General features: G+C 43.8%; 1 protein-coding gene across 9 annotated transcripts in view; it reads left to right on the plus strand.

Annotated features, from left to right (window-relative positions):
- Positions 1-13,101, plus strand: part of STAG3 (STAG3 cohesin complex component) — a 165,043-nt gene that overhangs the window by 116,346 nt on the left and 35,596 nt on the right. For 7 of the 9 annotated variants that reach the window (XM_075859205.1, XM_075859204.1, XM_075859211.1 and 4 more), the window contains one exon: positions 10,587-10,759. The exons of 1 other annotated variant lie outside the window; for it this stretch is intronic. In XM_075859205.1, the coding sequence (XP_075715320.1) occupies positions 10,587-10,670 (84 nt within the window). In that variant the 3' untranslated portion in view covers positions 10,671-10,759. Of the gene's footprint in view, positions 1-10,586; positions 10,762-13,101 lie in introns of those variants that run through there. One more of the 9 variants, XM_075859212.1, reaches the window with a different exon arrangement.

The following is a 13,101-nucleotide window of genomic DNA, read 5'->3' on the forward strand; positions in this document are numbered from 1 at the left end:
CTAATATGTCTTTACAGTGGCCGGAGCTTTGGTTTTCTGTTAGAGCTCCGCGTCTAGTCCTTTGGTTTTCTGTTAGAGCTCCGCGTCTAGTCCTTTGGTTTTCTGTTAGAGCTCCGCGTCTAGTCCTTTGGTTTTCTGTTAGAGCTCCGCGTCTAGTCCTTTGGTTTTCTGTTAGAGCTCCGCGTCTAGTCCTTTGGTTTTCTGTTAGAGCTCCGCGTCTAGTCCTTTGGTTTTCTGTTAGAGCTCCGCGTCTAGTCCTTTGGTTTTCTGTTAGAGCTCCGCGTCTAGTCCTTTGGTTTTCTGTTAGAGCTCCGCGTCTAGTCCTTTGATTTTCTGTTAGAGCTCCGCGTCTAGTCCTTTGGTTTTCTGTTAGAGCTCCGCGTCTAGTCCTTTGGTTTTCTGTTAGAGCTCCGCGTCTAGTCCTTTGGTTTTCTGTTAGAGCTCCGCGTCTAGTCCTTTGGTTTCCTTCAAACGACTTTAGCGTTCTGTAATAACGTTTTGACTGCTTTCACCCGCCACCTTTTCACTGCATATTTGTTCTTCGGGAGGCAGCCGCGTACCACCAGCTATTGGGTGCCGGCGGCCGCCTTCCGAAATGTTAAGTGTCCGCACTGCTACGTTGTAGGTACTCTAATTTGCATGCGTGCGCGGGATTACTTCACAATTTTTCCGGCGCCGATGGAGCAAGATGCTTTCTCTGCGGCGGCGGCGGTCTCTGGGGAATTCTCCGCAGAGCGCACTGAGAAAGCGTAAACAGCTCCTTGTTCCTCTGAGGAAGAGCATGTTGTAAAGAGGGCTAAGAGTGAGCTAGGGCTAGTTCACAATGTGTTTTTTGGCGCTGTTTTTGACATGGAAACCGCGCCAAAAAGCGGGCGAAATCGCCTTCAAATGATTGCAATGGGAGGCGTAGGCTTATTTATTTATTTCTTTCCACGGTTCCATCTCTGACATCCCATTGAAATCAATGGGAGGCGTTGATGCATTTTTTTGCCCACAGCGCTCAGTGGCCGTGGCCGAAAAACTTTGCAAAGAAAGTGCTGGCAGGTCAAGATTTGGCTCAAATTTTTTTTCTGATTGCAAAAAACTGTGAACATGGCCTTAGCCCCCTCTATTTCCTCTGACTCAACCAGGAGACTATCTACAGGAGGAAAGACCCTCGTTTGAGGGAAGTTGCAGACACACCACATCCGGGCATCTTTAGGAGGGTGAACAGACAGTGCCCCCTTCTGAATACTCTGCTTAGTTGAAAAACACATGGGGAAATACTCCTGCGAGGCGTTTGCCTCACTTGACAGGTCCCCTGAGGTATTGCCCTCAACCCACTTGGAAGTGGACTGAGAGTCGGATAGGGTTAACAGGTCTGCTGCATCGTCCGAGGGGGGCAAACCGAGTGCTAAGCAGATGGCCTGTGTGGGCTTAGCAGGCAAGACACCCCCTACTAAATTACTTTTACAAATGTGGGCCATAGCAGAGTCTTCTCAAGTAAGAGGTTTTGCTCTGTTGGCTTTAGGACGACTCTTGTTAAAGAGGATGATTTGGTCCTTAGAAATTGCATTGGGATCCCCAATATCCAGGCATTAAGAGACTGATCCAGCACTCCTGGCTATTTTGGGCACTTCTAGTTCCACAGCTGAAACCTTGAGGAACGTAGAGTTTTAAAGTCACAGACGCAGCTGGCCCTTTGCTTTGAATGCTGAACAGGAGAGTGGTCTGATCTGCAAGAGTAATAGTAACACCCTCCTCTCCTCCAAACCAGCTCCTCTTAGCAGGGCGATTCTCAGAATTGGTCAATCCTTTAATTACATAACAAATATAAGGAGAGCTCGCTGGTTGACGTCCGCTGGCAGGTCTGATTTTGGTCCCTCAAAGCCATAAGTGCCCCTGAATTCATTTAGGAGGTAAAGGGGCGATCTAGAGCGCGTAAGTCCTTTGCAGAATTAAATAAACCTGCGTATCCCTTTAAACGGCCCTTTCATACAGAAGGCCGGTCCTACAAGCCCCGAGGGCAGGTTCGTGATTATGAGCAGGGACACTTTAGAAGATCATCCAATAGAGGACAAGGTTCTCCCTCAGCAAGAGGTGGTTTCCAGGACCTACAACAAGAAAAAAGTGTCAGGTTTAGAGATATTCCTCTAATACCATTAAAATCATACTGTAAGATTGGCAGATGATCACGTCAGACTGTTGGGTCGTAAACATAGTAAAAAGTGACTAATGCCTTCCAGTGGAAAGATTTTCATTTGAAAGACGAATATCCAGATACAGGACAGACAGGAGTCTAGACGTAGTTTTAGAATAAGCATTAGGGAAGATTTCCTTCGCTCGTCCGGAACAGAAAGGCTGGGTCAGCCACTTATTTCCAATCAAAAAACAGGATGGATCCGTCAGACCGATCCTCAATGTAAGACCTTTTAAACAGGTTCTTAAATGAAGAGTATTGCCGACTTGAGACTCCTTTTGCAAAAGGAGTTTTTCCTTTTAACCACTTTTGACCTTCCTGACAGAGCCTTATTTTTTTAAATTTGACATGTCACTTGGTAATAACTTTAGAATGTTTTTACCTATTCAAGCTATTCTGAGATTGTTTTCTCATGACACATTGTACTTTATGTTACTGGTAAAATGTGGTCGATACATTCAGTATTTAATTGTGAAAACCGCCAAAATTTAGCGAAAAATAGCATTTTTAAAATGTTTTAATGTATCTGCTTGAAAGACCGATAGTAATACAACACAAAATAGTTGCTAATTAACATCCCCCACATGTCTACTTTGTTTGCATCGTTTTTTGAAGATACTTTTATTTTTCTAGGACATTACAAGGCTTAGAACTTTATCAGAAATTTTTCACATTTTCAAGAAACTTTCTCAGCTTACCCTCCATGAAAGCAGTTTGAATCTCCTCCCCTAATAGGGACAGGAACACAAGAGGTTAAAAGCCCCTCCCCACCTCCTCTACTCAGTGTTTTTCCTGTCCCTGGTCGGGAGACATGCAAGAGAGGCCTGCTCTGGGCTGGTGACAGGGTATGGCTTAAGGAGTACTCACTAGGCAGCCGGGTTAAGTAGCCTTGCTTTTTCCCCCTCATGGCTGCTCCTGCTTCCTCTGGACCGAATACCGCCTCTCCTGTGCCTTTTGGTAATGCTTAAGTGGTTGTGGCAGACTCCTGTCCCCTTTGGAGCTCCCCAGCTTAGCCGCTTCCCCTACGGGGGAAGTTGCGATCTGCCGGCTTCAATGTGCGTTCCACGCTGAGGCGCTCGGCGCCCGTGTCCTTTCCGGTGTACAAGTGTGCACTTCCGGTCACGTGATGAGCTTCCAGGAGGAAGTGACGTGGGGGCGCTTCTGGTTCCTGTTAGAATGGGAGTAATGGCGCACACCGAGGATCCCGCCTCCTCCATCCCGTTGCCCGGAAGTCCCTCCCTTCGGAGAGGAACCTCAAGGTCAGATACTGTTTCAGCCTGATAAGACACACCCTTGGTCAGGTAAGACCTGTCTCCACAGTGTTATTTGCTAATCATGTCTGAATTGGAAGCGGTGTCTCGCCCTGCTCCCTTTTGAAGCCAGTGGGAAAACAGGACTAGTAAGTGGTACTATTTTTTTTTTCTTTTATTCTGTTGCTAGAGTCAGGTTATTCATTACCCCTCCCTATGTTATATCTTTCAGACGGACAAGGATACTTCTAAACCTAAATAAGATCCCTCTGTCCATAAAATGCTATTTGCAACAAGAAACTACTCTCTTCTGAGAAAAAAACCCTATGTCCGTTATGTACTGAAATGTCAGAGAAGCTCAACCTTTTCTCATGGAAGATATGTAGGGGATGGTGAGACGGGAGATGCAGTCATCCATGGCATTATTTACTCAAAATCTTGTCCCTCCTGATCCCACTCCCACTCCAGAAAAGAGAAAACTTATGATAGAAGAAGATTCTAATTCTGATATGGAAAGTTATCTTCCCTCTAGATCAGGTGAATTTTGGAGGAAGGGGCGTTGCCTTCTGGGTCCACATCTACAGCTGAGGAAGACAATAAATATTATTTCTCTTCAGAATATATGCAGAAATTGTTATCCGCGGTGAAATCCACTATGGGAGTGGAGGAAGTCCCCAAAACCCGCACAGTTCAAGGTGATATGTTTGCAGGGTTGGGGGGTGAGAATAAGTCCATTCTTTCCCATACACAAAAATTTTAAGAATTTAATTGAGGGGGAATGGAAATATTCAGAGAAACATCTGTCTCTCCCATCAGAATTTAAAGCTCGGGTTTCCTCTGGAAGAGGAGAAGATAAAAGGATGGATAGAGATTCCCAAGATGGATATACAAGTAGCTAAAGCGGGGAAGCAAACAACTCTCCCATTTGAGGATTCATCCCAGTTGAAGGAGCCACTGGACACAAAGGCTGACAGTCTCCTGAAGAAAAAATGGGAAACATCCTCCGCATCAATGCAGGTCAACATTGGAGCTACATGTGTAGCAAGGTCCATGCACCGATCGCTGGAACATCTGGAGTGCCATCTTAAAGAAGGTACCCCTAGGGAGGATATACGAACGTCCATCCCTTTACTCCAGAAGGCAACAGGGTTCTTGGCCTGATGCTTCAGCCGAGTCAGTGAGAATTGCCTCTATGGTGGCAGTAATCTCTGATACTACCAGAAGAGCCCTCTAGAAATGTGGACTGGTGACCCCATCTCCAAGACCAGACTATGAAGCCTTCCCTTCCAGGGAGAATATGTTTTTGGTCCTGACCTTGATACTATATTAGAAAAATATAATGACAAAAAGAAGACCCTTACTGAACCCAGAGTGATTAAAAAGAAACAGTCCTTTCGGCCCTTTCATCAAACCGAGAACTACAGGGGTGAAGGTAAATCCCGAAGATGGAAAGACGGTAAAAAATACACAAACATTTTCTTTAATCAGAATCGGGGACAAAACAAACAATGACGCCAGATGTGTAGGAGGAAGGATATTGAGATTCCTTCCCTACTGGCAGAAGATTACGAAAAATCAGTGGATACTGAAAACAATATCCAAAGGGGAACAAAAACAGGGTCATTATTCTCGACTCTTCCTGGTAGGGAAGCCAACGGGAATGTACAGAATAATAATACATTTAAAGGCTCTGAACAAATACGTGAAATATCGTTATTTCAATGATTGCGGAAGTGATGGTCTACCTCAGGACACAGGATAGTCACATCATTCCATATCTAGACGATCTATTGATAGTAATATCCTCCATACCTCTTCTAGAAAATCAGATCCTTCCTGGAGAACCTAGGGTGGATAGTCCACAAATAACAGTACAACCTATCCCCCTCTTGCAGAAGTATTTTCCTGGGAACTACTCTGGACTCTCATCCAGAAATCTTTTCTTACCCAGAGAAAAAGATAAATCTAATGGCAAATATATTATCTTTCCAGAGAAAGACCATCGTATCATTTAAGAGAAGCCATGTCCATTCTAGGATTCATGACATCGTGCATACAGTCAGTAATGTGGGCACAGGCTCGCTGCAGATGTCTTCAATCCGAGGTTCTCAGCAAATGGGACTGGTCCCCTCGATCCTTGGAGAAAATAATGATCTTACCAAAGAAAGTAAAATGCTCCTGGTGGCGGAATCACAAAAATCTGGAAAAGGGAATTTGGTAATATCGGTAACCTCGGATGCCAGCAAGAGAGGCTGGGGAGCTATGGTACTCCAAAAGTCCCTTCCAGGGCACATGGCCCGAAAACTTGAAACGTCTATCTTCACATTTTCTAGGGTTAAGGACGGTGTGGGGGACACTGAAAGCTACTCCTCATCTGGTCAAAAAATCCCACATAAAAGTCTACTCGGACTTCATGACCACTGTAGTATTTCTCTGCCATCAGGGGGCACCAGGGGAAAAAACCTTCAGACATTATCAGACCAAATATTTTTTTGGGCAGAGAAACGTCTCCTCTCTCTCACAGCTCTTCATCATCTAAAAGGATCCACCAATGTTCAGGCGGACTTCCTGAGCAGAAGAAACTTAGATCCAGGGGAATGGTGCCTACAAGACCAAGTCTTTATATGGATCATTTAAAAATGGGGATTACCAGTGGTGGATTTATTTGCCACTCAGGGAAATGCAAAAGTCCCCCTCTTCTATTCTCTCAATCCAAGATAACCAAGCTTAGGAATCGATGCATTAGCGCACAGATGAACTTTCCCCTATCATATGCATTTCCTCCTATTTCTCTTCTCCCCAGAATTCTCCAGAAAGTCTGCTGAGAACCAGTCAGACTGATCTTAATAGCTCAATTTTCGCCAAAAAGGGTCTGGTTCTGTCTTCTAAACAGACTTAAAATAGCAGACCCTCTGCCTCTACCGGTGTCTCAGGATCGTCTATATCAGGGGCTGATCATACATCATCCAGTACCCCAGTAGTTTGTTAGCGGCCGGGCTTCTGAAAGCTTCATTCTAAAGTCCAGAGGTCTCTCAGACGCGGTCATTGAGACTCTAAGGAAAAGCAGGAAAGAAAATACCAACGCGATTTATAACAAGGTATGGAAAAAAATGTATTCTTTGGTCAGGATCCGATATCCCAGATGTCCATCATCCTAACATTGCAAAAATATTGGACTTTCTACAAGCCGGGTTAGAGAAAGGCTTAAACCCCAGTACTTTAAAAAGCTCAAATCTCAGCCTTAAGTTCGTTCTTTGATACAGATTTAGCCAATCATAGATGGATAAGAAGGTTCTTTAAAGCCGCTTATAGGCTTTCTCCTAGAGTATCCAATGTATCCTAATGTAATTCTACAAGGTTTGACTGCCCACATTTGAACCTCTTACTCTGACCAACATAAACTGCTTTCCAGGAAAACTTTTTCTTCTAGTTGCAAGAACCTTTGCCCATAGGGTTAGTGAAATACAGGCCCTCTCCATCAGAGAACCGTATCTAAGAATTTTAAAAGATAGAGTTGTTCTTCGTCCTGATCCTGATTTTCTTCCCAAAGTTGTATGCAATTCCCGTCTAACTCAGGAAATAATATTCCCATCATTTTATCAACAGCCTTGTGAAACGGAGAAACCATTTCATACATTAAACGTCCGTAGAATCCTTCTACAATATCTAAAAATTACACAAAGTTGGAGACCAGACCCAAATCCCTTCATACAATTTTGGGGGCCGAATAAAGGCAAAAAGGCTTTTAAAAAAAAATACCATTGCCAACTGGATCGAGAGAACCATATGTGAAACTTACCAAATCCAAGGTCTTACAGCTCCAGAGAAACTTAGAGCTCATTCCACTAGAGCCATGGCTGCATCATGGGCTGAAAAAGGAATGCATCTGTGGAGCAGATCTGCAAGGCCGCAACATGGTCCTCTATCCACATATTTACTAAACCTTATAAACTGAACTTCTCCTTCAGCGGAGATCTATCTTCATGTAGAAAAGTCCTCCAGACTGTAATCCCTCCCTAATGAGTTGTTATTTGGCATTCCTCCTGTGGTGCTGTCATGGAGGGTGAGTTCAGAAAGTAGAATTAATACTTACCGTTAATTCGGTTTCTACAAAACCATCCATGACAGCACCCTTATTACTCTCCCTAAAAAAAAAACCACGAGTTTGTATCTAGGTGAAAATCTTAAGAAAATCAAAGCTGTTTCAAATACAAGTTCCAGCAGAAAAGTGGTTAGACTATCGCCTCATGCACACGACCGAGTGTGTCATTCCGAGTACCGTCAGTTATTCGAGGAAAGATAGGACATGTTCTATCTTTCCTCGGATCGGAGACCCTGACCATTTTTCACGAACCCTATTCACCCGCTAAAGTGGGCGTGGAGACTATCGGGTGCCGTAAAAAACTGCCCGAGTGGCACAACGGTCATGTGCAAGAGACCTTAAAAGAGTGTGAGCATAATTCTCACCACATATAATCTCTCTAAGAGACTTTGCAAGACTCATTAGAAGAGATGTAGCGTTACAACCGGGGTTCATAACAGCCCCCACTCTTTGCCGGGAGATACAGTTTTGGTTGGGAGATCTTCTCAGAAAAGGGAATCTTTGGAACAGCGTGTTCCAAATTCCTCTACAGGTCAGGAGAGAATTAGAGGCAATCATAGCTTTGAAAGACCCTATTCCAAATTTTACTCATGCCCCAGCTGGAGATTTATCAATAAGATCGGACACATTTCTTATTGCGGAGCCTACCCCACCCTATAAGTGGCACTTGGTCGGGCATGGAGGAAAATCTGCATATCAATGCCCTAGAATTAAGTGCGGCGAGACTCGCCTGTCCATCTTTAGTGAAGGAGGAGACTACCTGTCAGTCCATTCTGGTCCAGATAGACAACAAGACCGCAGTGGCGTATCAACAAGATAGGAGTTCTCAAATCCAGGAGGTTATGTGCAGAAGCCCTGGAGTTCTTGACTTGTGCAATAGACAGGAAGTTAGACTTGAGGGCGCAATATATTCCAGGACACGCAAACGAGATTGTAGATGCAATCTCCAGACAGAAACTATCCTTGGTTACAGTTGCCCTAAAGAACCAGCTCTTTAAGTTATTAATTCTGAAATTTGGGAATCTTGGAGATCTATTTGCGTCAGAGACCACGGCTCAGACAGAGATTTGCTGCACACACATGGTCCCGAGGAGCTTGAAGGATAGAAGCCCTATCCTTCGCATGGAGGGACTTAATACACCTTTATACGTTCCCTCCTACATTGCTGCCACAAACTCTATAGAAGTGTGTAGGATTGTTAATATTCGTGTATCCTGTATGTCCATCATAACCGTGATACCACGGAGTACACTCATTGACCGTAGAGGAGAAGCTCCTGTTGGGGGTGACCGTGCAGGGTTTCCAGGGACCAGTGGACCTTCTATTAGAGCTTTCACAACTAATGTGCATAACTTTGAGAGTCAGCCGTTCTTATTTCCAGAGCTATCAGCAGAGGCAAACAGCTGAATTAATTGGTCCTTGAGACCGAGGACACATAATGGATATCGAACCATTATATCGGAGTTCAAGGCTTGTAGATCAGAAGCATATAGAGAAGTCTGGGAATCCTTCAAATATGTGAGCAGCGCTAGAATTCTTGAATTCAAAATTTAATTCCGGTGTGGCCTTTCGATAGGATTTGCTCTTAATGTCATCATCCCTAAGCTGACGTAGAATATACTTAAAGGGGTTGTTCGTGACCGGACAACTGACCTATCCACAGGATATGTCATCAGTATATGATCGGTGGGAGTCAGACACCCGAATCCCACACCGATCAGCTGCTCCGGCTGCCTGCGGGCACAGGATGATGTTGCACAGTATATGCATTGTACGGAGCCGGAAGCAGATGGCACAGTACAATGCATTGCGGCCGTGCTGTATTTCACTTGAATAAGAGCAAAGCTGGAGCTCTGCCGCTATTCCGTTACCAGAGCCATCTGCTTCCGGCATAGACGTCCGGAGGCAGCCAGTGCAGCTGACCGGTGCGGGGTCCGGGTGTCGGACTCCCACCGATCATATACTGATGACCTATCCTGTGGATAGGTCATCAGTTGTCCGGTTGTGGACAATCCCTTTAAGGATTCTAAAAGAGGCTGTTGCATCAAGGCTTATTTTTTCCAAAGTACTCAAATACTTTGGATGTGGAGGCTCTTTTAACATATTTAAACCAATTGTGTAACTCCAGTATGTCTATACGCTGAGTCGGTATAAAGTTAGCATGTCTTTTAGCTCTTTCTATGACTGCTAGACCAATGGAGTTGACTTTGGGCCTGTTCACATCAGCGTGGTCTTTCCATTGAGGGGTTCCGTCGGAGATTTCCGTCGGGGGTACCCCTCAATAGAGAGGCAAACGGAAACCTTTAGCTTCTGTTTCCATCACCGTTGATCTCAATGGTGATTGAAACTTTGCTAATGGTTTCCGTTTGCCTTTCCGCTGAGGGGTTCCCCCGACGGAAATCTCTGACGGAACCCCTCAATGGAAAGACCACGCTGATGTGGACACAGCCTTAGATTCATGTAGTGAAGCTTTCGCTCTCACGAACTCCTAGAGGTTATCATATTATTTTAAAAGGAAGGTCCAAGACCTCACGTATTGATGATCTGTGTTGTGACGCTGTTGATTGTGGGGAGAGATTACTAGTTTGTTTGTAACTTCAAGATAACCAGTTTGGACGCCACAGCCAATACCATTAGGGGTTGGATATTCTTTGCAATGCCAGCGCAGGTATAGACACAAGTATCTTAAAAGCGCATTTCATTAGAAGCGTCGCTTCCTCCAGGGCAGCAGCTAAAGGAATTCCTTTGGATTCTATCCTTTAGGCAGCTAGATGGCCATCAGAGAGGACCTTTTATTAAATGCTACTGAAGACCCTCTGACATAGTTCAGATAAGATTTATGAGAGCTACTACCAGGTGTGTGCTACTCTACCCAATAGCTGGTGCTAGGTGGCTGCCTCCCGGAAAACAAAACTCCGTTTGCAGGAATCTATGATCTGCAAACTGCATTTGTTCTAGGGAATAGGCCAGCCACCTAGCAGCAGCGCCCACCCTCCGATCTCTTGTTTTCTTGGTAGTCCCTATCAAGTAATGTTAATTATGCGCTTTATTCTAGGCGCTACCAGGAATCGGCACCAGACGTATCTTCAAAATACTTCGGAGGTCAAGAAGTGATGCCTTGAGAGACCGACCTCATTAGTTGATCAGAGAACTCGTACTAGAATTTCCAACAGTACATATAGTCTGGTTATGACGGAATAACTACAGTTATGGTTTGGAACTGACGGACTGTTATTAAAGTTCAGTTTGAAGCATGATTTGGTCTGCAGAATAATTTTACCCTTTCGGGTAGACTTAATTGAATAACGTTGTTTCTAGGGAAGAGCTCTTTCCACTGAGCCTCTTGAAAATGAAATCGATTTTACGGGGAGTACAAAAAAAAATTTTTCTCGTTAATCATTGGGGGGGACATAGCACCATGGAACGCCCTAAGACCGTCCCAGACAGTGGGAAAAATAAAGTAAAACCCGCCTAAGACACACCTGTCTGGAATACTGCGACCCAGACTGGAATCCACAGAGGCCACAGAATGAATCTGGTGAAACTTGGCGAAAGTGTGATCAGTAGCGCACGCAGCAGCCTTGCAGACCTAAGCAACTGAAGCTTGATGCTTGACCGCCTTGGAGGTACCAACAGCCTTTGTAGAATAGGCAGTAACCTGAAGGGGATGAACTTCATACCTTGACCGATAGGCTTCCAGAATCACAGACTGGATCCAACGCGCAATAGTGGCCCTGGATGCTGCCAACACCTTGCGTGACCTGACCGGAATAACCAAACAAAAAAAAGAATCTGAGCATCCGAACGACTCTGTCGTAGGCAGATAGATTCGTACTGCTCTTGCCAGTAAGGCAATGTAAAAGCCCGCTCCCTCAGATGAGATGGAGAGGGACAAAAAGAAGGGAGAACAATCTCTTTATTAATACGGAAGGCCGAGACTACTTTTGGTAGGAATGACCGAACAGGTCGGAAAAACCACCTTTTACTTATGGATGATTTGCAGGACAAAGCAGAAAGTTCCTGAAACCCACATGATCGAGTTGACAGCCACCAGAAAAGGGGACTGCATGAGTGACTCCTGCAAAAAAAAAAAAAGTCTTCACCCAAGAACGAAATGTCAACGTTTTCTGAAAAAGAATAGACCGAGCAGAGACCTGACCCCTCGGGAAAGTTAAGCCAAGTCCCTGTCCAAGACCTGATTACAGGAAGGACAGAACCCTAGATGTGGAACATTTCATAGGATGGGAATTCCTGCGTTTACACCAGCGGTGATAAGCCTTCCACGTATGATAATATACCTCGGTTGACTGAGGTTTTCTGGTTTTCAACATTGTCTAGATGCCTAACTCGGAGAGACCCCCGTTAAAGGGGTTGTGCCACGAATGCAAGTGCACCTAAAAGTGCTCCTTATTTGAAACTAATACTTTTCCCAATTGGAAGTATTTAACAAATCTCTATTCATCCCAAGTTATTGAAGTCGCTTTTACTTCATGTGGGTCCATGCACGTCATTCTAGTGATGCTTTCAAAAGGACACGGATGCGCAGTAAAACATAGACATTCAGACCTCCTTAACCCCTGTTTTGACCAGGCCAATTTCTTCAATTCTGACGTGTCAATTTATGTTCTAATAACTTTGGAATGCTTTTATTTATCCAAGTGATTCTGAGATTGTTTTCTCATGACACATTGTACTTTATGTTAGTGGTAAAATTTGGTCGATACATTTGGTGTTTATTTGTGGAAAAACGCCTACATTTAGAGAAAATTTGGGAAAAATTATATTTTTCTACATTTAACTGTATCTGCTTGTAAGATGGATAGTAATACCATACAAAAGAATTACTAGTTAACATTTCCCATATGTCAACTTTATGTTGCCATCGTTTTTTGAACATCCTTTTATTTTTCTAGGACGTTACAAGGCGTAGAACTTTAGCACCAATTTCTCACATTTTTAAGAAAATTTCAAGTTTTTTTTCTTCAGTTCTGAAGCAGTGGCTTTGAGGGGCCTACATATTAGACGGGGGTGTTTTAAAACTGCACCCCTCAAAGTATTCAAAACCACATTTAGAACGTTTCTTAACCCTTGAGGCGTTTCACAGGAATTAAAGCAAAATAGAGGTGAAATTTACAAACTTTCTTTTTCTTAAAGAAATAACATTGTAATCCATTTTTTTTTTTTCTGTAACACACAAGATTTTACAAGAGAAATACAACTCTAGATTCATTGTCCAAATTCTGCACCTAGTGGTTTTTGGGGCCTCCTTTTTATTAGATTATATTTTAGTCACCATGTCAGGTTTGAAGAGGTCTTGTGGTGTCAAAACAATGGAAACGCCACCAAAAAGACACCATTTGGGAAACTACACCACACTAGGAATTTGTGGGTGCAGTTTGCATTTTAACCACACAGGTATTTTTTTGTTTTTTTTTGCTGAATTCCTTAGAATTAGGCCATAAATATGAAAGTCTACATTATTTCACAAAGAAAAGTAGTTTTAGCTCTTTTTTTTTTTTCATTTTCACAAAGAATAAAGGAGAAAATTCACCCCAATATTTGTAAAGCAA

The sequence above is a fragment of the Rhinoderma darwinii genome, chromosome 3, assembly GCF_050947455.1.
Source record: "Rhinoderma darwinii isolate aRhiDar2 chromosome 3, aRhiDar2.hap1, whole genome shotgun sequence".
Lineage (NCBI taxonomy): Eukaryota > Metazoa > Chordata > Amphibia > Anura > Rhinodermatidae > Rhinoderma > Rhinoderma darwinii.